This window comes from Symphodus melops (genome assembly GCF_947650265.1).
Source record: "Symphodus melops genome assembly, chromosome: 21".
Classification (NCBI taxonomy): domain Eukaryota; kingdom Metazoa; phylum Chordata; class Actinopteri; order Labriformes; family Labridae; genus Symphodus; species Symphodus melops.
In genome coordinates this window covers 292,552-316,551 of record NC_136711.1, presented here as the reverse complement: position 1 = coordinate 316,551, position 24,000 = coordinate 292,552, and the positions used below count along the sequence as shown (strand labels likewise).

At 42.0% G+C, this 24,000-nt stretch overlaps 1 protein-coding gene across 1 annotated transcript in view; it reads left to right on the top strand.

Moving 5' to 3' along the window:
- Window positions 1-24,000, top strand: part of LOC306842210 (ryanodine receptor 2-like) — a gene marked incomplete at its 5' end in the record, with an annotated part of 116,349 nt that overhangs the window by 75,244 nt on the left and 17,105 nt on the right. The window contains 21 exon segments of the mRNA XM_079372334.1: window positions 321-438; window positions 994-1,082; window positions 1,940-2,068; window positions 2,255-2,359; window positions 2,549-2,630; window positions 2,718-2,876; window positions 2,952-3,106; window positions 3,373-3,588; window positions 5,672-5,944; window positions 6,119-6,325; window positions 6,401-6,703; window positions 6,830-6,900; window positions 7,004-7,148; window positions 7,309-7,395; window positions 8,002-8,259; window positions 10,486-10,616; window positions 10,784-10,826; window positions 11,383-11,516; window positions 15,776-15,836; window positions 16,135-16,281; window positions 23,692-23,826. Of these exon segments, the coding sequence (XP_079228460.1) occupies window positions 321-438; window positions 994-1,082; window positions 1,940-2,068; window positions 2,255-2,359; window positions 2,549-2,630; window positions 2,718-2,876; window positions 2,952-3,106; window positions 3,373-3,588; window positions 5,672-5,944; window positions 6,119-6,325; window positions 6,401-6,703; window positions 6,830-6,900; window positions 7,004-7,148; window positions 7,309-7,395; window positions 8,002-8,259; window positions 10,486-10,616; window positions 10,784-10,826; window positions 11,383-11,516; window positions 15,776-15,836; window positions 16,135-16,281; window positions 23,692-23,826 (3,048 nt within the window).

Genomic DNA, 24,000 nt, shown 5'->3' with positions numbered 1-24,000 from the left:
GTTGTGAATCGTACACAGCTGACTGTAAAACGCTGCGGTGGTTAAATCAGTCTACTTCAGAGCACCACTGAGTCCTGCTCATCCCAGTGTGTGTGTGTGTGTGTGTGTGTGTGTGTGTGTGTACTGTAGGAGTTGTGTATTCTGACTGACTGAGAGGAAACATCTGTTTTTAACTCTTTGTTCCCTCTCATCGTCTCTCCTTCATGTCGTCTGCTTCTGTCCCTGACTCTGTGTGTGTTTCTGTGTGTGTGTTTGCACGTTCCTGTGTATGTGCTTGTGCACACGTGTGTCTGCATGTGTGTCGTATGTGTGCATGAATGTGTGTGTGTGTGTGTGTGTGTTTCTCCTCTCGGCCAGGTGAGAAGGTCATGCAGGATGATGAGTTCACCTGTGACCTTTTCCGCTTCCTGCAGCTGCTGTGTGAAGGACACAACTCAGGTGTGTGAGCTCGATTTATAACTGATTCATCACAAATGTGACATCACAAATCTTGTCTCCTCCTCCGTTTGAGGTGTGACCGTGTCAGGTGGTTTCATCTTCATTAGAAAGAAACCAAAGCAGCTCCTGAGTGTCAGAGGAGACAGGAGACAGATAACGGCTTCTCTTCTCTCATTGGTTGAAGCAGCGTGGTCATGTTTAATTAAGCAGAGTGGATATTCACACTACACCTCCCTGTACGTGACCTGTTACCTGTCCTCACTGTAGATCTGCTGTCTGACCGGAGACCCTCCTCAGACTGTCCTTTAGTTCAGCCCAGACTTTAAACGACACGTCTGATTTTCAGGTTACATGGTTATGACCTGTCAGTCACACGTAGCCCCGCCCCCCTCTTGCAGATTGAGACCATAGAGTGAGGATGAAAATATTTACTGGCAGAATAAATCAACATCAGAGATAGACTCCCCCTGCTGGCCATCACAGAGAATGCATGTTAGTGAGTCCTGAGCGTAAACAGACGACACCTGAACAGCTGATTGATTCTTTATGTTTCAGACTTTCAGAACTACCTGAGGACTCAGACAGGAAACAACACCACAGTGAACATCATCATCTCCACTGTGGATTACCTGCTCCGAGTGCAGGTGAGCGCCGTTACACCTGGAGACCGCCTTTTTTTAATAAAGGGGGCGGGCTGATTAACCAGTATGAGATCAAATGTCCTCCTCCTCTCCTCCTCCTCTTCATCTCCTCCTCTCTCCTCCTCCTCTCCTCCTCCTCCTCTTCATCCTTATCTCCTCCTCTCCTCCTCCTCTCCTCTCCTCCTCTCCTCCTCCTCTCCTCCTCCTCCCCTTCATCCTTATCTCCTCCCCTCCTCTCCTCCTCCTCTTCATCCTTATCTCCTCCTCCTCTCCTCCTCCTCTCCTCCTCCTCCCCTTCATCCTTATCTCCTCCCCTCCTCCTCCTCTTCATCCTTATCTCCTCCTCCTCCTCTCCTCCTCCTCTCCTCCTCCTCTTCATCCTTATCTCCTCCTCCTCTCCTCCTCCTCTTCATCCTTATCTCCTCCTCCTCTCCTCCTCCTCTTCATCCTTATCTCCTCTTCCTCTCCTCCTCCTCCTCTTCCTCCTCCTCCTCTCCTCCTCCTCCTCCTCCTCTCCTCCTCCTCTTCATCCTTATCTCCTCCTCCTCTCCTCCTCCTCTTCATCCTTATCTCCTCTTCCTCTCCTCCTCCTCCTCTTCCTCCTCCTCCTCTCCTCCTCCTCCTCCTCCTCTCCTCCTCCTCCTCCTCCTCTTCCTCCTCCTCCTCCTCTCCTCCTCCTCCTCCTCCTCTTCATCCTTATCTCCTCCTCTCCTCCTCCTCCTCTCCTCCTCCTCCTCCTCTTCATCCTTATCTCCTCCTCTCCTCCTCCTCCTCTCCTCCTCCTCTCCTCCTCCTCCTCCTCTTCATCCTTATCTCCTCCTCTCCTCCTCCTCTCCTCCTCCTCCTCCTCTCTCCTGCAGGAGTCCATCAGTGATTTTTACTGGTATTATTCTGGTAAAGACGTGATCGATGAGCAGGGTCAGAGGAATTTCTCGAAGGCAATAAATGTGGCCAAACAGGTGTTCAACACTCTGACAGAGTACATCCAGGTAAGACTCACCTGAGCCCACCACTGTCACATGACCACATGACCACATGACCACATGACCACATGATCATGAACAAATGTATCCAACATTCACTTTAACGATTCTGACGTGAAGTCACACTTATTTTGATCACATGGTCATCTGACTGTTTCTGATGATGTCACCGTGGTCCTGATGATGTCACAGGGTCCGTGCACGGGGAACCAGCAGAGTCTGGCTCACAGTCGGCTGTGGGACGCTGTGGTGGGCTTTCTTCACGTTTTCGCTCACATGCAGATGAAACTGTCTCAGGTCAGTGATCACACACACACACCTGTGCTGTATGTCTTCACCTGCTCTGACACACACACACTCTCCACCAATCACACGTTCAGTCTTTAGACGGGTATAAACAGATAAGTGTAACACAGCTCAGGACGTGGCTGCGATGGAACGTGTGTGCAGGCTGGTCATGTTAAAAACGCTCTCCGTCTTTGTCAGGACTCGAGTCAGATCGAGTTACTGAAGGAGCTGATGGACCTGCAGAAGGACATGGTGGTCATGCTGCTGTCCATGCTGGAGGGTGGGTTCACCTTCATGAACAGACCGCCGTCATGTATGAAACAGGATGGGACTGACACAACATGAATAACACGTTCTCATTGGACAGGCAACGTGGTGAACGGGACCATTGGGAAGCAGATGGTGGACATGTTAGTGGAGTCATCCAACAACGTGGAGATGATCCTTAAGTTCTTTGATATGTTCCTCAAACTGAAGGACCTGACGTCATCCGATGCATTCAAGGAGTACGACCCCGATGGGAAAGGTAACCCTCGCTTTTAAAACATCACATGAATATGTGAACAGAGAGATGATGGTTCATCTGTGATTGAACGGTCAGGACTCATCTCCAAGAGAGACTTCCACAAAGCCATGGAGAGCCACAAACACTACACCCAATCTGAAACCGACTTCCTGCTGTCCTGTGCTGAGACGGACGAGAACGAGCTGCTCGACTACGAGGAGTTTGTGGAGAGATTTCACGAGCCGGCCAAGGTAACCATTGCGACCTGGTGTGTATGAATGTCCCCATGTCCAGTCTCCTGGACTCTCCATCAGTGAGAGCAAGGCGGGCTCATGAATGCATGATGGGTTGATTAGTTTGATTGTTTCTGTCTGGTTCAGACTGTGGAGAATTATTGGCTTCAGCTACGTGATGATGTGTCTGTATTTGTGTCCCCTTCTTGACTTTGTCCTCTTTGAACAGAGTCAGAGTCTGGCTCACTCAACATGCAGTAAATGTGTTTTCTGTCCTGTTTTAGGACATAGGCTTTAATGTGGCCGTCCTGCTGACCAACCTGTCGGAGCACATGCCTCATGACACGCGGCTGCAGACCTTCCTGGAGCTGGCTGACAGCGTCCTGAATTACTTCCAGCCTTACCTGGGACGCATCGAGATCATGGGCAGCGCCAAACGCATCGAGAGGGTTTACTTTGAGATCAGCGAGTCGAGCCGGACGCAGTGGGAGAAGCCTCAGGTGCTGACCATGAACAACAAACAGTTACAGACAGGAAACAGTCACAGACAGGAAACAGTCACAGACAGGAAACAGTCACAGACAGGAAACAGTTACAGACAGGAAACAGTTACAGACAGGAAACAGTCACAGGCAGGAAACAGTTACAGACAGGAAACAGTCACAGGCAGGAAACAGTTACAGACAGGAAACAGTTACAGACAGGAAACAGTCACAGGCAGGAAACAGTTACAGACAGGAAACAGTTACAGACAGGAAACAGTTACAGACAGGAAACAGTCACAGGCATGAAACAGTTACAGACAGGAAACAGTTACAGACAGGAAACAGTTACAGACAGGAAACAGTCACAGACAGGAAACAGTTACAGACAGGAAACAGTCACAGACAGGAAACAGTTACAGACAGAAAACAGTCACAGACAGGAAACAGTCACAGACAGGAAACAGTCACAGACAGGAAACAGTCACAGACAAAACAGTCACAGACAGGAAACAGTTACAGACAGGAAACAGTCACATACAGGAAACAGTTACATACAGGAAACAATTACAGACAGGAAACAGTCACAGACAGGAAACAGTCACAGACAGGAAACAGTTACAGACAGGAAACAGTTACAGACAGGAAACAGTCACAGGCAGGAAACAGTTACAGACAGGAAACAGTCACAGGCATGAAACAGTTACAGACAGGAAACAGTCACAGACAGGAAACAGTCACAGACAGGAAACAGTCACAGGCAGGAAACAGTCACAGACAGGAAACAGTTACAGACAGGAAACAGTTACAGACAGGAAACAGTCACAGACAGGAAACAGTTACAGACAGAAAACAGTCACAGACAGAAAACAGTCACAGACAGGAAACAGTCACAGACAGGAAACAGTCACAGACAGAAAACAGTCACAGACAGGAAACAGTCACAGACAGGAAACAGTCACAGACAGAAAACGGTTACAGACAGTAAACGGTCACAGACAGGAAACAGTTACATACAGGAAACAATCACAGACAGGAAACAGTCACAGACATGAAACAGTCACAGACAGGAAACAGTCACAGACAGGAAACAGTCACAGACAAAACAGTCACAGACAGGAAACAGTTACAGACAGGAAACAGTCACATACAGGAAACAGTTACATACAGGAAACAATTACAGACAGGAAACAGTCACAGACAGGAAACAGTCACAGACAGGAAACAGTTACAGACAGGAAACAGTTACATACAGGAAACAATTACAGACAGGAAACAGTCACAGACAGGAAACAGTCACAGACAGGAAACAGTCACAGACAGGAAACAGTTACAGACAGGAAACAGTTACAGACAGGAAACAATTACAGACAGGAAACAGTCACAGACATGAAACAGTCACAGACAGGAAACAGTTACAGACAGGAAACAATTACATACCGGAAACAGTTACAGACAGGAAACAGTCACAGACAAGAAACAGTTACAGACAGGAAACAGTTACAGACAGGAAACAGTTACATACAGGAAACAATTACAGACAGGAAACAGTCACAGACAGGAAACAGTTACAGACAGGAAACAGTTACAGACAGGAAACAATTACAGACAGGAAACAGTCACAGACATGAAACAGTCACAGACAGGAAACAGTTACAGACAGGAAGCAGTCACAGACAGGAAACAGTCACAGACAGGAAACAGTTACAGACAGGAAACCGTTACAGACAGGAAACAGTCACATACAGGAAACAGTCACAGACAGGAAACAGTCACAGACAGAAAGCAGTTACATACAGGAAACAGTTACAGACAGGAAACAGTTACATACAGGAAACAGTCACAGACAGGAAACAGTCACAGACAGAAAACAGTTACATACAGGAAACAGTTACAGACAGGAAACAGTTACAGACAGGAAACAGTTACATACAGGAAACAGTCACAGACAGGAAACAGTTACATACAGGAAACAGTCACAGACAGGAAACAGTCACAGACAGAAAACAGTTACATACAGGAAACAGTTACAGACAGGAAACAGTCACAGACAGGAAACCGTTACAGACAGGAAACAGGTCTCTGTTTATCTCCCGTCCAGGTGAAGGAATCCAAGCGCCAGTTCATCTTTGACGTGGTGAACGAGGGAGGCGAGAAGGAGAAGATGGAGCTGTTTGTCAACTTCTGTGAGGACACAATCTTTGAAATGCAGCTCGCGGCTCAGATGTCCGACGCTGGCGAGCGTTCGGCCATCAAAGAGGAGAGCGAGCGAGAGAAACCAGACGAAGAAAGTCCTGAGATGGGCTTCTTCTCTGTCACCACAGTCCGCATGGCTCTGTTAGCGCTGCGCTACAATGTCATGATGCTAATCAAGGTAACTCAAATAGAGCAACACAGCAACACACAGTGTCCTGTCCGATGTGTCCTTGGGCAAGACCCTGAATTGCTCCCCCTGCTTGGTGCGCTAATTGCCCCACACATCAACACAAAGCAACATACAGCAACACACAGTAACACAGTAAGTGTGTGCGTGTGTGCGTGTGTGCAGGTTCTGTCAATGAAGAGTGTGAAGAAGCAGGTGAAGAAGATGAAGAACATGACGCTGAAGGATCTGCTGACCACACTGATGGCGTTCTATTGGTCAGTCCTGCTGGCTCTGCTGCACATGGCGTTTAGTGTGGCCAGAGGTTTCTGCAGGATCTTCTACAACAGCTTCATGGGGGGGGGGCTGGTAGAGGGTGCCAAGACCATCAAGGTAAGGTAACCCTAACCCTAACAACCTGAACTCACTACAATCTGCTCTTCATTATTTTTGATCTGCCCTCACCAGGTGTCCGAACTGCTGGCCAACATGCCCGACCCCACGCAGGACGAAGTCAGGGGGGAGGGGGGAGAGCGAGAGAAGAGACCCTCCCCTCAGGAGGACCTGGCCGACCTGGCGGTTAACACCAGTGAGACAGAGCTGCTGTCTGATATCTTTGGTCTGGACTTAAGGAGGGAGGGGGGGCAATACAAGATCACCCCCCACAACCCCAATGCCAGCCTCACCGAGCTGCTCAACTCCCCCATACCCTCCCCAACACCCCAAGCCCCACCCACAGCTCCCCCACCTGAGCTCAGGCGGAGGCATCAGGTCAGTCTGTGATTGACTTCTTGAGTCTAATCCATGTTATAACAATCATGGGACAGAGAATCATCAACTCCACGAGGAGAGAGAAGCTGAGCTTATCTCATTTGTTTGTATATTTTTGTGTTTCAGGCAAAGAATTCTTCCTGTGAGGAGAGAGAGGCGACAGCAGACACACAAACTGAACCTGAGAAAACCTCTGAGTACGTTCATGTTCCTGTAAACTGATTAATGAAACGCTGCAGACAAGAGAAACCCAAAGGACCATTATTGACATTATTCGAGCTGCTCAACATTTCTTTTCAGGGTTGCAGAGAAGCAGGAGAAACTGGAGAAAAAGGAAAAGATGAAACCCAAAGTGAGGAGACTTCATACTTCAAAGTCCGACGAGCCGGACCTGCAGGAGTCAGCTGTCCTAAAGAAGATCATCGCCTACCAGAGGAAGCTGCTGGTACTACACCTAGGATTGATTTGAATATTGTCAGTGTCTGATCCTGTTTATGATCTGCTCTCATTTTACACTGCAAATAGGTTGTAATGTAAACAGTGTGAATATTAAATAGCAATAACCAGAACCATGCTAACCCCGCCTCTCTCCGTCTCTGCGGCAGAATTACTTTGCCAGAAACTTCTACAACATGAGGATGCTTGCTCTGTTTGTCGCCTTTGCAATCAACTTCATCCTGCTCTTCTATAAGGTGATGATGTATCTTTTGTTATTGTTCTATGAGGTAATAATGTGCGTTGTCATGTTTGTCCTATCGGGTTGTAGAATCATAATGTTAGCATGTGGTCAGTTAACAGGCCGTTTTATTTGCATCTTCTCAAAGCTAACACGATAAACAGATCAATTAGCCTGGTGCTTCAAAATACATCCCATAAAACAACAGCCGTGTCCGGACTCATTTAAAATGACTGCATTGACTGTCTGCACACCTCAGACACCATAAACAACACATACTGTCAGAAGAGCAACACTCCATAACTGTTTACAGGTCTCTTTTATAGCACATATATTTTCAGCTTATGTTCATTTCTCAATATAAGAACGAGTCTATTTTTAATAGCACAGGTTGAATGTGTAATTAGTTTATTCTTAGTCATATAGGGGGCTTCTAAATCTTCTTGTTTGTTTACTGTTTATTGTAACTAAAGTCTTGTACACTGCTACAGGATGCCTTGAATTTCCCTTGCGATCAATAAAATATCTATAATCTATCCATCATCATTACTTTGTTCCTCAGTTCTTCTTTCATGCTTGATTCTCTATGTTACCGTTGAACCTCTGATGTCTGTACCTGCAGGTCTCTACGTCCTCTTCTGTGGTGGAGGAGAGGGAGGTGTTCGCGAGCAGCCGGTCAGACGGCAGCGTTCAGTGGGACCCTCTGGGAGGAGAAGCAGCGGAGGTGAAGGAGGAGGTGCTGGAGGAGGTGCTGAAGCCGGTCACAGTGCGTTTCGTTCTGGAGGAGAGCAGCGGATACATGGAGCCGATGTTACGAATCCTCGCCGTCCTGCACACTGTCATCTCCTTCTTCTGCATCATCGGATACTACTGCCTCAAGGTACACACGTATTTCATTATGTATTATAATTATTTTTATATGATTATCATTGTAAGAATTATATTTTGTTGATCTACAGATATTATTATTTAAAACTTCAGATGAATTAAGTCGACTGGCGAGTGATATTTAATAATACTGAGAAATATTCTTATTTACTGAATGATTAGAAAGCATTCAATCATTCTTTGAACAGAAAGCATATTAATGAATATATATTAATATGTTTTCTGTTCAAAGAATGATTGAATGCTTTCTATATATATATATATATATATATAATGTTTTATATAAATTAACATCCACAATAACCGGAAGTCTCTCAGAATAGTTAAACACAGCACAAGTTTTTTTATGATGTTAGCATTAAGTCAGAATTGAAAATACATGTTGGATGTGATTAAAGTTATAAATATTGAATAAACTTCTCTTGTGGAAACTTAAAGAATAGAAATAATGGGTGGTGGAAAGGAAGTCTCTGACTGCACCAAACAGCAGTAAGGAACCTTTTTGAAGTATCCCTCGGGATCAATAAAGCATCCATCCATCCATCCATCCATCCATCCATCCATCCATCCAGGAATCCATCCATCCATCCATCCATCCATCCAGGAATCCATCCATCCATCCATCCATCCATCCATCCATCCATCCATCCATCCATCCAGGAATCCATCCATCCATCCATCCGGGGTCCTGGAAGGGGTTCCAGAGAGGAGCAGAGCTGATCAACTGATCAGATAGCGGGGAAGGCTGCTGGACAGACCTACTAAATCTAAACTTTTAGTGCAGGTGAACGGGGAACATCTGGAAGACGCCCCTGTCCATGAGGTCTTTAACTCCGACCTGGAAGAATTTCTCTTCCCTGTACACTGGGGAGGTTAGGGATGTAGTCTGAGTGGTCCATGTCCAAAGCCTACATTGCGGAGGTGGCTGGTAAGAGTTGTAATTGGAAGAACATCTGGGCCTGTTGTGGTGGCAACCTAAGAACCTGCTGGTCGGCACCAGCGATAAAGGAAGCCATCAGGAAGAAGAAGGAGGCCTTTCTGGCTTGGTTAATCCAGGGGCCTCTTGAAGCAGCAGGTAGGTATTGGGTGGCTCGAAGGGCTGTGGCTTCAGTGGTTGCATAAGCAAAAAACCTGGGTGCGGGAAGAATCCGGGAGGCTATGGATGACTTTCAGGGGGCATCAAGGAAGTTCACTCAAACTGTCCGACGGCTCAGGAAGAGAAAGCAGGGCTTGCGTCAGGCTGTTATCAGAAGGGATGGAGAACTGCTTCCCTGACAGGGGAGATCGTTGGGGGGGTTGAAGGAATACTTTGAGGAACTCCTGAGCCCAGCCAACATTTCCTCTAAAGGTGAGGCAGTGTCTGAAGATCTGGGGGAAACCTGACCATCAACCTTGGCAGAGGTCACTTAGGCAGAAAGCACCTCAGTGGCAAGACGCCAGGTGCAGATGAGATTCCCAATGAGATGATAAAGGCACTGGACATTGTTGGGCTGTCTTGGCTGACATACCTCTTCAATTTGGCATTGAGGTCTTGGACAGAGCCTGTGGTGATTCCCATTTTTTAAAAGGGGGAATTGAGTGTGTGCTCCAATTATCGGGGTATCACACTTCTCAGCTTCCCAGGGCTAGCTACTCTGGGGTGCTGGACAGGAGGCTCCGACGGATTGTTGAACCTCAGATACAAAAGGAATGGGGATCCCTTCTTGGACCTGGGACAGTGGATCAGTTCTTTACCCTCGCAGGGCTTCTTGAAGGAGCATAGGAGTTTGCTCATCCAGTTCCCAAAGTGAAAACTGTGTTTGTATCCACAGCACAAAGTCAGACGTTTGCAGCGCGTGTTAGTGTCTGTTGGGCTGCCCCTTGTCACTGATTCTATTTGTGGCTTTAATGGACAGCATGCCAACGCGCGGCCAGGGGGAGAAGGCTTTCCAGTTTGGTGGTCTCAAAATGTCATCTCTTCTTTTTGTTGATAACATGGTTTTGTTGGCGTCATCAGGCTGTGAACTCCAGAAGGCATTTGGGCAGTTTGCAGGCGAGGGGAAACCAGCTGGAAAGATGATCATCACCTCGAAGTCTGAGGCCATGGTTCTCTGCCAGGAAACAGTGGATGGCCTCCTTCATTCATATATATATATATATATATATATATATATATATCTGTATAATATATGTTTAATATATATACACTGTATCCATAAACGTTTAATGTGTGCTGCAGGTTCCTTTGGTGATCTTTAAGAGAGAAAAGGAAGTGGCCAGGAAACTGGAGTTTGATGGTTTGTACATCACAGAACAACCATCAGAGGACGACATCAAAGGACAGTGGGACAGACTGGTCATCAACACTCAGTAAATATATTTATATTAACATAAACATATAATAACATTCAGTGTGTGTGTGTTGGGAGGGCTGTGGGCTTTCTTGTTATTGTTTCTTTCCCCCTGTCATTCTTCCGTCTTTGTTTTAATAATTTCCAGATTTTGTGACTGATAATCTTTGTGTCGTCTCTTTCCAGATCTTTTCCAAATAACTACTGGGATAAGTTTGTGAAGAGGAAGGTAGGTGTCACTGTTTCACAGAGGATCTCCTCGAACAATCATATTCCTTTGACAAGTTGACCGTTTTTCCACAGAGAGCTGATTGAAATGAATGTTTATGACTTTTACATCTCAGGAGCATCCTTTAGTGATTATCCTCCTGATTCTGTTAGTCTCAGTTTGTAAAGCCATCTCTTCTCCAATATATCATATGAACTTGTATCACATGTAATATGAGACAAAACTTTCAGCTGAGGAGACACACATGGACCATAGAGATACTGTATATACTTAATTATAAGTTCTTAAATAAAACTTTCAGAGCATTTAGAGAGAGCTCTTCATGTTGTTCTTTTACACTTTTAATCGAGATTAATCCGAACACTGCCCTGTTCATCATATATACACATACGATAGACCGACGTGTGTGTGTGTGTGTGTGTATGTATATAACATATATAACATATATATATATATATATATATATATATATATATATATAGTATATTGTATATACACATAGATGGATACATATGTTGTTGTAAAGTGCTAGGGTAAGGGTTCCTTTGGTCATCAGGTGATGGATAAATATGGAGAGTTTTACGGGCATGATCGAATAAGCGAGCTGCTTGGGATGGACAAAGCTGCTCTAGACTTCAGCGACGCTCACAAGAAGAGGAAACCTCGCAGAGATGGCTCGCTGGCTGCTGTGTGAGTTTATCAATAATGTTACAGACAGTGTTACAGACAGTGTTAGAGTGATGTTACAGACACAGTGTTACAGACAGTGTTAGAGTGATGTTACAGACACAGTGTTACAGACAGTGTTAGAGTAATGTTACAGACACAGTGTTACAGACAGTGTTACAGACAGTGTTAGAGTGATGTTACAGACACAGTGTTACAGACAGTGTTAGAGTGATGTTACAGACACAGTGTTACAGACAGTGTTAGAGTGATGTTACAGACACAGTGTTACAGACAGTGTTAGACTGATGTTACAGACACAGTGTTACAGACAGTGTTAGAGTAATTTTACAGACAGTGTTACAGACAGTGTTACAGACAGTGTTACAGACAGTGTTAGAGTGATGTTACAGACAGTGTTACAGACAGTGTTACAGACAGTGTTACAGACAGTGTTAGAGTGATGTTACAGACACAGTGTTACAGACAGTGTTACAGACAGTGTTAGAGTGATGTTACAGACACAGTGTTACAGACAGTGTTAGAGTAATGTTACAGACAGTGTTACAGACAGTGTTACAGTAATGTTACAGACACAGTGTTACAGACAGTGTTAGAGTAATGTTACAGACAGTGTTACAGACAGTGTTACAGACAGTGTTACAGACAGTGTTGGAGTAATGTTACAGACACAGTGTTACAGACAGTGTTACAGTAATGTTACAGACAGTGTTACAGACAGTGTTACAGACAGTGTTACAGACAGTGTTAGAGTGATGTTACAGACACAGTGTTACAGACACAGTGTTACAGACAGTGTTACAGACAGTGTTACAGACAGTGTTAGAGTGATGTTACAGACACAGTGTTACAGACAGTGTTACAGACAGTGTTACAGACAGTGTTAGAGTGATGTTACAGACACAGTGTTACAGACAGTGTTACAGACAGTGTTACAGACAGTGTTAGAGTGATGTTACAGACACAGTGTTACAGACAGTGTTAGAGTAATGTTACAGACACAGTGTTACAGACAGTGTTACAGTAATGTTACAGACAGTGTTACAGACAGTGTTACAGACAGTGTTACAGACAGTGTTACAGACAGTGTTAGAGTAATGTTACAGACAGTGCTACAGACAGTGTTACAGACAGTGTTACAGACAGTGTTAGAGTAATGTTACAGACACAGTGTTACAGACACAGTGTTACAGACAGTGTTAGAGTAATGTTACAGACACAGTGTTACAGACAGTGTTAGAGTAATGTTACAGACACAGTGTTACAGACAGTGTTAGAGTAATGTTACAGACACAGTGTTACAGACAGTGTTAGAGTGATGTTACAGACACAGTGTTACAGACAGTGTTAGAGTGATGTTACAGACAGTGTTACAGACAGTGTTACAGACAGTGTTAGAGTGATGTTACAGACACAGTGTTACAGACAGTGTTAGAGTAATGTTACAGACACAGTGTTACAGACAGTGTTACAGACAGTGTTAGAGTGATGTTACAGACACAGTGTTACAGACAGTGTTAGAGTGATGTTACAGACACAGTGTTACAGACAGTGTTAGAGTGATTTTACAGACAGTGTTACAGACAGTGTTACAGACAGTGTTACAGACAGTGTTACAGACAGTGTTAGAGTGATGTTACAGACACAGTGTTACAGACAGTGTTACAGACAGTGTTACAGACAGTGTTACAGACAGTGTTAGAGTGATGTTACAGACACAGTGTTACAGACAGTGTTAGAGTAATGTTACAGACAGTGTTACAGACAGTGTTACAGTAATGTTACAGACACAGTGTTACAGACAGTGTTAGAGTAATGTTACAGACAGTGTTACAGACAGTGTTACAGACAGTGTTACAGACAGTGTTGGAGTAATGTTACAGACACAGTGTTACAGACAGTGTTACAGTAATGTTACAGACAGTGTTACAGACAGTGTTACAGACAGTGTTACAGACAGTGTTAGAGTGATGTTACAGACACAGTGTTACAGACAGTGTTACAGACAGTGTTACAGACAGTGTTACAGACACAGTGTTACAGACAGTGTTAGAGTAATGTTACAGACAGTGTTACAGACAGTGTTACAGACAGTGTTAGAGTAATGTTACAGACACAGTGTTACAGACACAGTGTTACAGACAGTGTTAGAGTAATTTTACAGACACAGTGTTACAGACAGTGTTAGAGTAATGTTACAGACACAGTGTTACAGACAGTGTTAGAGTGATGTTACAGACAGTGTTACAGACAGTGTTACAGACAGTGTTACAGACAGTGTTAGAGTAATGTTACAGACACAGTGTTACAGACACAGTGTTACAGACACAGTGTTACAGACAGTGTTAGAGTGATGTTACAGACACAGTGTTACAGACAGTGTTAGAGTAATGTTACAGACACAGTGTTACAGACAGTGTTACAGTAATGTTACAGACAGTGTTACAGACAGTGTTACAGACAGTGTTAGAGTGATGTTACAGACACAGTGTTACAGACAGTGTTAGAGTAATGTTACAGACACAGTGTTACAGACAGTGTTACAGTAATGTTACAGACAGTGTTACAGACAGTGTTACAGACAGTGTTACAGACAGTGTTAGAGTAATGTTACAGACAGTGTTACAGACAGTATTACAGACAGTGTTACAGACAGTGTTAGAGTAATGTTACAGACACAGTGTTACAGACACAGTGTTAGAGTAATGTTACAGACACAGTGTTACAGACACAGTGTTACAGACACAGTGTTACAGACAGTGTTAGAGTAATGTTACAGACACAGTGTTACAGACAGTGTTACAGACAGTGTTAGAGTAATGTTACAGACACAGTGTTACAAACCGTGTTAGAGTAATGTTACAGACACAGTGATAGACTAATTTTACAGACAGAGTTACAGACAATGTTACAGACAGTGTTAGAGTAATGTTACAGACACAGTGTTACAGAGTAATGTTACAGACACAGTGATAGACTAATGTTACAGACAGTGTTACAGACACAGTGTTACAGACAGTGTTACAGTAATGTTACAGACACAGTGTTACAGACAGTGTTAGAGTAATGTTACAGACACAGTGTTACAGACAGTGTTACAGTAATGTTACAGACACAGTGTTACAGACAGTGTTAGAGTAATGTTACAGACACAGTGTTACAAACCGTGTTAGAGTAATGTTACAGACACAGTGATAGACTAATTTTACAGACAGTGTTACAGACAATGTTACAGACTCAGTGTTACAGACACAGTGTTACAGACAGTGTTACAGACAGTGTTAGAGTAATGTTACAGACAGTGATAGACTAATTTTACAGACAGTGTTACAGACACAGTGTTACAGACAGTGTTAGAGTAATGTTACAGACACAGTGTTACAGAGTAATGTTACAGACACAGTGATAGACTAATGTTACAGACAGTGTTACAGACACAGTGTTACAGACAGTGTTAGAGTAATGTTACAGACACAGTGTTACAGACAGTGTTAGAGTGATGTTACAGACACAGTGTTACAGACAGTGTTACAGTAATGTTACAGACACAGTGTTACAGACAGTGTTAGAGTAATGTTACAGACAGTGTTACAGACACAGTGTTACAGACAGTGATAGACTAATTTTACAGACAGTGTTACAGACACAGTGTTACAGACTGTTAGAGTAATGTTACAGACACAGTGTTACAGACAGTGTTAGAGTAATGTTACAGACACAGTGTTACAGACAGTGTTACAGTAATGTCACAGACACAGTGTTACAGACAGTGTTAGAGTAATGTTACAGACACAGTGTTACAGACAGTGTTAGAGTAATGTTACAGACACAGTGTTACAGACAGTGTTACAGTAATGTCACAGACACAGTGTTACAGACAGTGTTACAGACAGTGTTAGAGTGATGTTACAGACACAGTGTTACAAACCGTGTTAGAGTAATGTTACAGACAGTGATAGACTAATTTTACAGACAGAGTTACAGACAATGTTACCGACAGTGTTACAGACAATGTTACAGACAATGTTACAGACAGTGTTACAGACACAGTGTTACAGACACAGTGTTACAGACAGTGTTACAGACAGTGTTACAGACAATGTTACAGACAGTGTTACAGACACAGTGTTACAGTAAAATATAACATAATACAGATCATTTTTACAAATTTTCGTTGTAATGAGGGTTGAAGAAAATTCTCTTAGTGATAATAATTCAAGGTTTAAATCTTTTCACTAATTGGACTATATATTTTCCGTCAGGCTGAACTCCATCGATGTGAAATATCAGATCTGGAAGCTTGGAGTCGTTTTCACCGACAACGTGAGTGTGAACAATTAGACGTTCAAATCGTCTGCAGTTGTTCCTGTACCAGCAGCTCTCTTTACACACTCTTTTTTTTTTAAGATTTTTATTTAACCTTTATTTATCCAGGAAAGTTCCATTGAGGTTAAAATCCTCTTTTTCAAGGGAGTCCTGCAGAAGTAGCACTCATAACATACAGACAGCATTTATAATGAATCTGAATCTTTTATGAGATCATATTGGATATTATATTGGATATTGTTTATAAAATTATATATAGCTTTATATACCATTGTATTTGACATTGTATATGCAGTCATTCCTGTACCTGGCCTGGTACATGACCATGTCCATCCTCGGTCACTACAACAACTTCTTCTTCGCTGCTCACCTGCTCGACATCGCCATGGGCTTCAAAACACTGAGGACCATACTGTCGTCTGTCACACACAATGGCAAACAGGTGAACACACAAATACCATAGTGACATCTACACAAGATGTTGTGTATATAATGTTGTGTTGCTGATGTGGCGTGTATATAATGTTGTGTTGTAGATGTTGTGTTTATAATATTGTGTTGTTGATGTGATGTGTATAATGTTGTGTTATTCAAGATTCAAGATTTTTGTCACATGCTCATACAGATGTGCAGTGAAATCTAAGGACTGTTCCGCAGGCCATGCAATAACAATAACAATAAACACTTAGTTTAGCAATAATAGAATAGAATATAAAATAAAAAATAAAAGGAGTTATTTGAATGTACAAATATAATTAATATAGAATAGAATACTGTAAACAGTGTAAAGTGCTTTAAGTGTGTAAAGTGTAAAAGTGACCAGTGAAAAAAGTAATGTACAAGATTTTCTAAAAAGATTATTGAATGTACAAAAAAATATAGAGAAATGTAAAAAAAAAAATGTAAACAGTGTCCAGGGGTGTCAAAGTGCAGAGTTCTGTTTTTAACAGTCCGGACTGCCTGAGGAAAGAAGCTCTTCCTGAGTCTTTCTGTGTTGGCCTTGATGTGTGGAAGGCGTCTGTCAGAGGCCAGGAACAGGAACAGTCTGTTACCCGGGTGGTGAGGGTCACTCATGATCTTCTTTGCTGTGCTCCTCCTTGTCCTGGAGGGTGGGGAGTGTTGACTTTAGCGCCCCCTGCGGGGCTCTTCGATCACGTGCAGTGCAGCTCCCGTATCACTGGGTGATGTTTCCAGTCAGCACACTCTCCACTGCTCCAGAATAAAAAGTCTTCAGGACCTTCACAGAGACTTTGAATATCCTCAGCTGTCGGAGGTGATAGAGGCGCTGCCTCGCCCTCTTCACCTGTCTATGTGGGTTGCTCATGTTAAATCCTCTGAGATGTGCACCCCCAGGTACTTGAAGCTGCACACCCTGTCCACCAGCGTCCCATCAGTTCTCAGAGGGGTGTAATCCCTCGGCTGTCCTCTCATCTGCAAATTTCACCATGATGTTGGATCTGCGTGTGGCCTCAGGGTGAAGAGCAGGGGGCTCAGAACACAGCCCTGTGCTACTCTGGTGTTGAGGGTGCAGGGGCTGGAGATGTGTCTGCCCACTCTGACCACCTGGATCTGTTCGTCAGGAAGTCCAGGATCCAAGCACACAGGGAGGTGTTAAGTCCGAGGTCGATGAGCTTGGAATGGAGCTTGGTGGGGACTATGGTGTTGAAGGCTGAACTAAAATGGATGAAGAGCAGCCTCACATAGTCCCCCTTCCTTCTGTCCAGATGGGTGAGGGTAGTGTGCAGTACCTGGGAGACAGCATCATCTGTGGATCTGTTCTGTCTCTATGTAAACTGAAGTGGATCCAGAGACTCAGGCGGGGAGGAGCAGATTTACATCTTGATGAGTCTTGATGAGGTGAGTGCTACTGGGCGATAGTCATTAAGGCAAGCTGGAGAGCCATTCTTCGGTACTGGGACAATAATGGCTTTTTCAGGCATGTGGGGACCACAGACGGACTCAGGGAGAGGTTGAAGATGGTGGTAAACACTGGAGCTAACTGGTCGGCACAGGACTTCAGCACTCTGCCAGAAATACCATCTGGCCCAGCAGTCTTCCTGGTGTTTACCCTTTTCAGCATCCTCCTCACGTCATGCTCTGATACAGTGAGCGGTTGCGAGTGTGCCGCTCCGGCCTCGGAGGTCCTACTGTCTGCATCGATTAGCATGCCAACGCTAGTACTGCTAGCGTTAGCCTCAAATTGCGCATAAAAGTCATTAAGTTTGTCAACCAGAGCAGCGTCTGCACTCACCGAGACACAGGCTCTTTTCCTGTAGTCAGTAATTGTCTGCAGTCCTTGCCTTAAACTCCTTGAATCACGCAGCTGGAACTGTGATTCCACTTTGTCCCTGTACCTCCGCTTAGCGTCCTTTACTGCTTGTCTCAGACTGTAAGACGCGGCTTTATAATCCTCCGTCCTGCCAGTGAGAAGTGACGAGTTATATGAAGCGGTCCGTTCGTTCACAGCGGTACGGATAGATTTTTCCACCCATGGCTTCTGGTTTGGGAAAGTCCTGACAGTTACCATGGGAACGCCGTTGTCTACTAGCGTTGCTTTGAAGTCCGTCACACAACTTCCGTAAACTCGTCTACATCACTCGAGCTGGATTGGAACATTTCCCAGTCGACATCATCCAGAGCGTCTCACAGCGTAGCCTCTGATTGGTTGTTCCAGCGTCTAACCTGCCTCGTCAGCACCTTTTCATGTACAATCATCTGTTTGTACCTCGGTAAAAGGCGAATGGCAGAATGGTCTGATTTACCCAGTGGGTGAAGGGAAGTCGCCTTATAGCCCTCCTTGAATGGCATGTAGCAGTGATCCAGTGTATTGTTGCCCCTGGTGGAGAAAGTGACGTGTTGGAAAAAGTTTGGCAGAACTTTCTTAATGTTCGCCTTGTTGAAATCCCCGGCCACGATGAGGGCAGCATTAGGATGTTTGTTTTGGTGCCGGCGCAGCACGTCATGCAGGTCGGATAAAGCTGTGTCCGTGTCATCTTATGTTGGAATGTAAACAGATGTAACAATGACTGAAGTAAAAGGACGGCACAGGATGGTGAGCTGCTCCAGATGTGGTGAGCAGATGTCAGAGTTTTAATGTTCTGTGGGTTACACCACCTATTGTTGGTCATACAACAGACCCCTCCACCCTTTGACTTGCCAGATTCCTCCGTCCTTTCCTTGCAAAACAAGGAGAACGAGTGGCACGATGGCTTGATCCGGCACAACTGGAGTGAGCCATGTTTCCATCAGGCGGATGATGTTACAGTCCCTCGTGTCCCGTTGGTATTTTACCCGACCCCTCAGGTCACCCATCTTGTTATCCAGGGACTGGACGTTGGCAAGAAGGATGCTTGGCAGGGGCGGGTGGTGGGCCTGGGTCCTGACCCTGTTTCAGACACCACCATGTTTTATCGCGGTGCCTTTCCTTCCTCCGGCCATTGTTCTCATCCTGTGTTGTGTTACGCAGGAGTTGCTGTAACAGCTGAAAGCTGTGTTTGTGACCAGTCTATTTATGTCCTAAAGCATTAAACACACACTAAAGTATTTCAGTCATAAGCTAACCTAGCTGGAAGAGCTAACCTAGCTGGAAGAGCTAACCTAGCTGGAAGAGCTAACCTAGCTGGAAGAGCTAACCTAGCTGGAAGAGCTAACCTAGCTGGAAGAGCTAACGCAAAACATGTAACAAAAACAACATAAAGAAACAACCCGGACGGCGTCTGGACACGGCCGCGCCATCTTCTTCTTATGTGTATAATGTTGTGTTGTTGTGTGTATAATGTTGTGTTGTTGTTGTGTGTATAATGTTGTGTTGTTGTGTGTATAATGTTGTGTTGTTGTTGTGTATATAATGTTGTGTTGTTGTGTATATAATGTTGTGTTGTTGTGTGTATAATGTTGTGTTGTTGTGTGTATAATGTTGTGTTGTTGTGTATATAATGTTGTGTTGTTGTGTGTATAATGTTGTGTTGTTGTGTGTATAATGTTGTGTTGTTGTGTGTATAATGTTGTGTTGTTGTGTATATAATGTTGTGTTGTTGTGTGTATAATGTTGTGTTGTTGTGTGTATAATGTTGTGTGTATAATGTTGTGTTGTTGTGTGTATAATGTTGTGTTGTTGTTGTGTGTATAATGTTGTGTTGTTGTTGTGTATATAATGTTGTGTTGTTGTTGTGTGTATAATGGTGTGTTGTTGTTGTGTGTATAATGTTGTGTTGTTGTTGTGTGTATAATGTTGTGTTGTTGTTGTGTGTATAATGTTGTGTTGTTGTGTGTATAATGTTGTGTTGTTGTGTGTATAATGTTGTGTTGTTGTGTGTATAATGTTGTGTTGTTGTGTATATAATGTTGTGTTGTTGTGTGTATAATGTTGTGTTGTTGTGTGTATAATGTTGTGTTGTTGTGTGTATAATGTTGTGTTGTTGTGTATATAATGTTGTGTTGTTGTGTGTATAATGTTGTGTTGTTGTGTGTATAATGTTGTGTGTATAATGTTGTGTTGTTGTGTGTATAATGTTGTGTTGTTGTTGTGTGTATAATGTTGTGTTGTTGTTGTGTATATAATGTTGTGTTGTTGTTGTGTGTATAATGGTGTGTTGTTGTTGTGTGTATAATGTTGTGTTGTTGTTGTGTGTATAATGTTGTGTTGTTGTTGTGTGTATAATGTTGTGTTGTTGTGTGTATAATGTTGTGTGTATAATGTTGTGTGTATAATGTTGTGTTGTTGTTGTGTGTATAATGTTGTGTTGTTGTGTGTATAATGTTGTGTGTATAATGTTGTGTGTATAATGTTGTGTTGTTGTGTGTATAATGTTGTGTATATAATGTTGTGTTGTTGTGTGTATAATGTTGTGTTGTTGTGTGTAGAATGTTGTGTTGTTGTGTGTATAATGTTGTGTATATAATGTTGTGTTGTTGTGTGTATAATGTTGTGTTGTTGTGTGTAGAATGTTGTGTATATAATGTTGTGTTGTTGTGTATATAATGTTGTGTATATAATGTTGTGTTGTTGTGTGTATAATGTTGTGTTGTTGTGTGTATATAATGTTGTGTTGTTGTGTGTATAATGTTGTGTTGTTGTGTGTATAATGTTGTGTTGTTGTGTGTATAATGTTGTGTGTATAATGTTGTGTTGTTGTGTGTATAATGTTGTGTGTATAATGTTGTGTTGTTGTGTATATAATGTTGTGTTGTTGTGTATATAATGTTGTGTATATAATGTTGTGTTGTTGTTGTGTGTATAATGTTGTGTATAATGTTGTGTGTATAATGTTGTGTTGTTGTGTGTATAATGTTGTGTTGTTGTGTGTATAATGTTGTGTATATAATGTTGTGTTGTTGTTGTGTATATAATGTTGTGTATAATGTTGTGTGTATAATGTTGTGTTGTTGTTGTGTATATAATGTTGTGTATAATGTTGTGTGTATAATGTTGTGTATATAATGTTGTGTATATAATGTTGTGTTGTTGTTGTGTATATAATGTTGTGTATAATGTTGTGTGTATAATGTTGTGTATATAATGTTGTGTATATAATGTTGTGTTGTTGTTGTGTATATAATGTTGTGTATAATGTTGTGTGTATAATGTTGTGTGTATAATGTTGTGTATATAATGTTGTGTTGTTGTTGTGTATATAATGTTGTGTATAATGTTGTGTGTATAATGTTGTGTTGTTGTGTATATAATGTTGTGTTGTTGTGTGTATAATGTTGTGTTGTTGTGTATATAATGTTGTGTTGTTGTTGTGTATATAATGTTGTGTATAATGTTGTGTGTATAATGTTGTGTTGTTGTGTGTATAATGTTGTGTTGTTGTGTGTATAATGTTGTGTATATAATGTTGTGTTGTTGTTGTGTATATAATGTTGTGTATAATGTTGTGTATATAATGTTGTGTTGTTGTGTATAATGTTGTGTGTATAATGTTGTGTATATAATGTTGTGTTGTTGTGTGTATAATGTTGTGTTGTTGTGTATATAATGTTGTGTTGTTGTGTATATAATGTGTTGTTGTGTGTATAATGTTGTGTTGTTGTGTATATAATGTTGTGTATATAATGTTGTGTGTATAATGTTGTGTGTATAATGTTGTGTTGTTGTGTATATAATGTTGTGTTGTTGTGTGTATAATGTTGTGTTGTTGTGTATATAATGTTGTGTATATAATGTTGTGTTGTTGTGTGTATAATGTTGTGTTGTTGTGTGTATAATGTTGTGTTGTGTGTATAATGTTGTGTTGTTGTGTGTATAATGTTGTGTTGTTGTGTATATAATGTTGTGTTGTTGTGTGTATAATGTTGTGTTGTTGTGTATATAATGTTGTGTGTATAATGTTGTGTTGTTGTGTGTATAATGTTGTGTTGTTGTGTGTATAATGTTGTGTATATAATGTTGTGTTGTTGTGTGTATAATGTTGTGTGTATAATGTTGTGTTGTTGTGTGTATAATGTTGTGTATATAATGTTGTGTTGTTGTTGTGTATAATGTTGTGTATATAATGTTGTGTTGTTGTGTGTATAATGTTGTGTTGTTGTGTGTAGAATGTTGTGTATATAATGTTGTGTTGTTGTGTATATAATGTTGTGTGTATAATGTTGTGTTGTTGTGTATATAATGTTGTGTTGTTGTGTGTATAATGTTGTGTTGTTGTGTGTAGAATGTTGTGTGTATAATGTTGTGTTGTTGTGTGTAGAATGTTGTGTGTATAATGTTGTGTTGTTGTGTATATAATGTTGTGTTGTTGTGTATATAATGTTGTGTTGTTGTGTATATAATGTTGTGTTGTTGTGTGTAGAATGTTGTGTATATAATGTTGTGTTGTTGTGTGTAGAATGTTGTGTGTATAATGTTGTGTTGTTGTGTATATAATGTTGTGTTGTTGTGTGTATAATGTTGTGTTGTTGTGTGTAGAATGTTGTGTGTATAATGTTGTGTTGTTGTGTATATAATGTTGTGTTGTTGTGTGTATAATGTTGTGTTGTTGTGTGTAGAATGTTGTGTGTATAATGTTGTGTTGTTGTGTATATAATGTTGTGTTGTTGTGTATATAATGTTGTGTTGTTGTGTGTATAATGTTGTGTTGTTGTGTGTAGAATGTTGTGTGTATAATGTTGTGTTGTTGTGTATATAATGTTGTGTTGTTGTGTGTAGAATGTTGTGTGTATAATGTTGTGTTGTTGTGTGTAGAATGTTGTGTATATAATGTTGTGTTGTTGTGTATATAATGTTGTGTTGTTGTGTGTAGAATGTTGTGTTGTTGTGTGTATAATGTTGTGTATATAATGTTGTGTTGTTGTGTGTAGAATGTTGTGTGTATAATGTTGTGTTGTTGTGTGTATAATGTTGTGTTGTTGTGTGTATAATGTTGTGTATATAATGTTGTGTTGTTGTGTGTAGAATGTTGTGTGTATAATGTTGTGTTGTTGTGTGTATAATGTTGTGTTGTTGTGTGTATAATGTTGTGTATATAATGTTGTGTTGTTGTGTGTATAATGTTGTGTTGTTGTGTGTATAATGTTGTGTTGTTGTGTGTATAATGTTGTGTTGTTGTGTGTAGAATGTTGTGTATATAATGTTGTGTTGTTGTGTGTATAATGTTGTGTATATAATGTTGTGTTGTTGTTGTGTATAATGTTGTGTATATAATGTTGTGTTGTTGTTGTGTGTATAATGTTGTGTTGTTGTGTGTAGAATGTTGTGTTGTTGTGTGTATAATGTTGTGTATATAATGTTGTGTTGTTGTGTGTAGAATGTTGTGTGTATAATGTTGTGTTGTTGTGTGTATAATGTTGTGTTGTTGTGTGTATAATGTTGTGTATATAATGTTGTGTTGTTGTTGTGTCCCTCCTCCAGCTGGTGCTCACAGTGGGTCTGCTGGCTGTGGTTGTGTATCTCTACACTGTGGTGGCCTTTAACTTCTTTAGGAAGTTCTACAATAAAGGAGAAGACGGAGAGCTGCCGGACATGAAGTGTGACGACATGCTGACTGTGAGTATTCCAATATGATCAATCAAAGACAACATGATCGATCAATCAAAGACAACATGATCGATCAATCAAAGACAACATGATCGATCAATCAAAGACAACATGATCGAATACACTTAGATAAAGAACAGGTGTCAAACAGAAATGTGTAGGCTACAACATAGCATGCTAAGC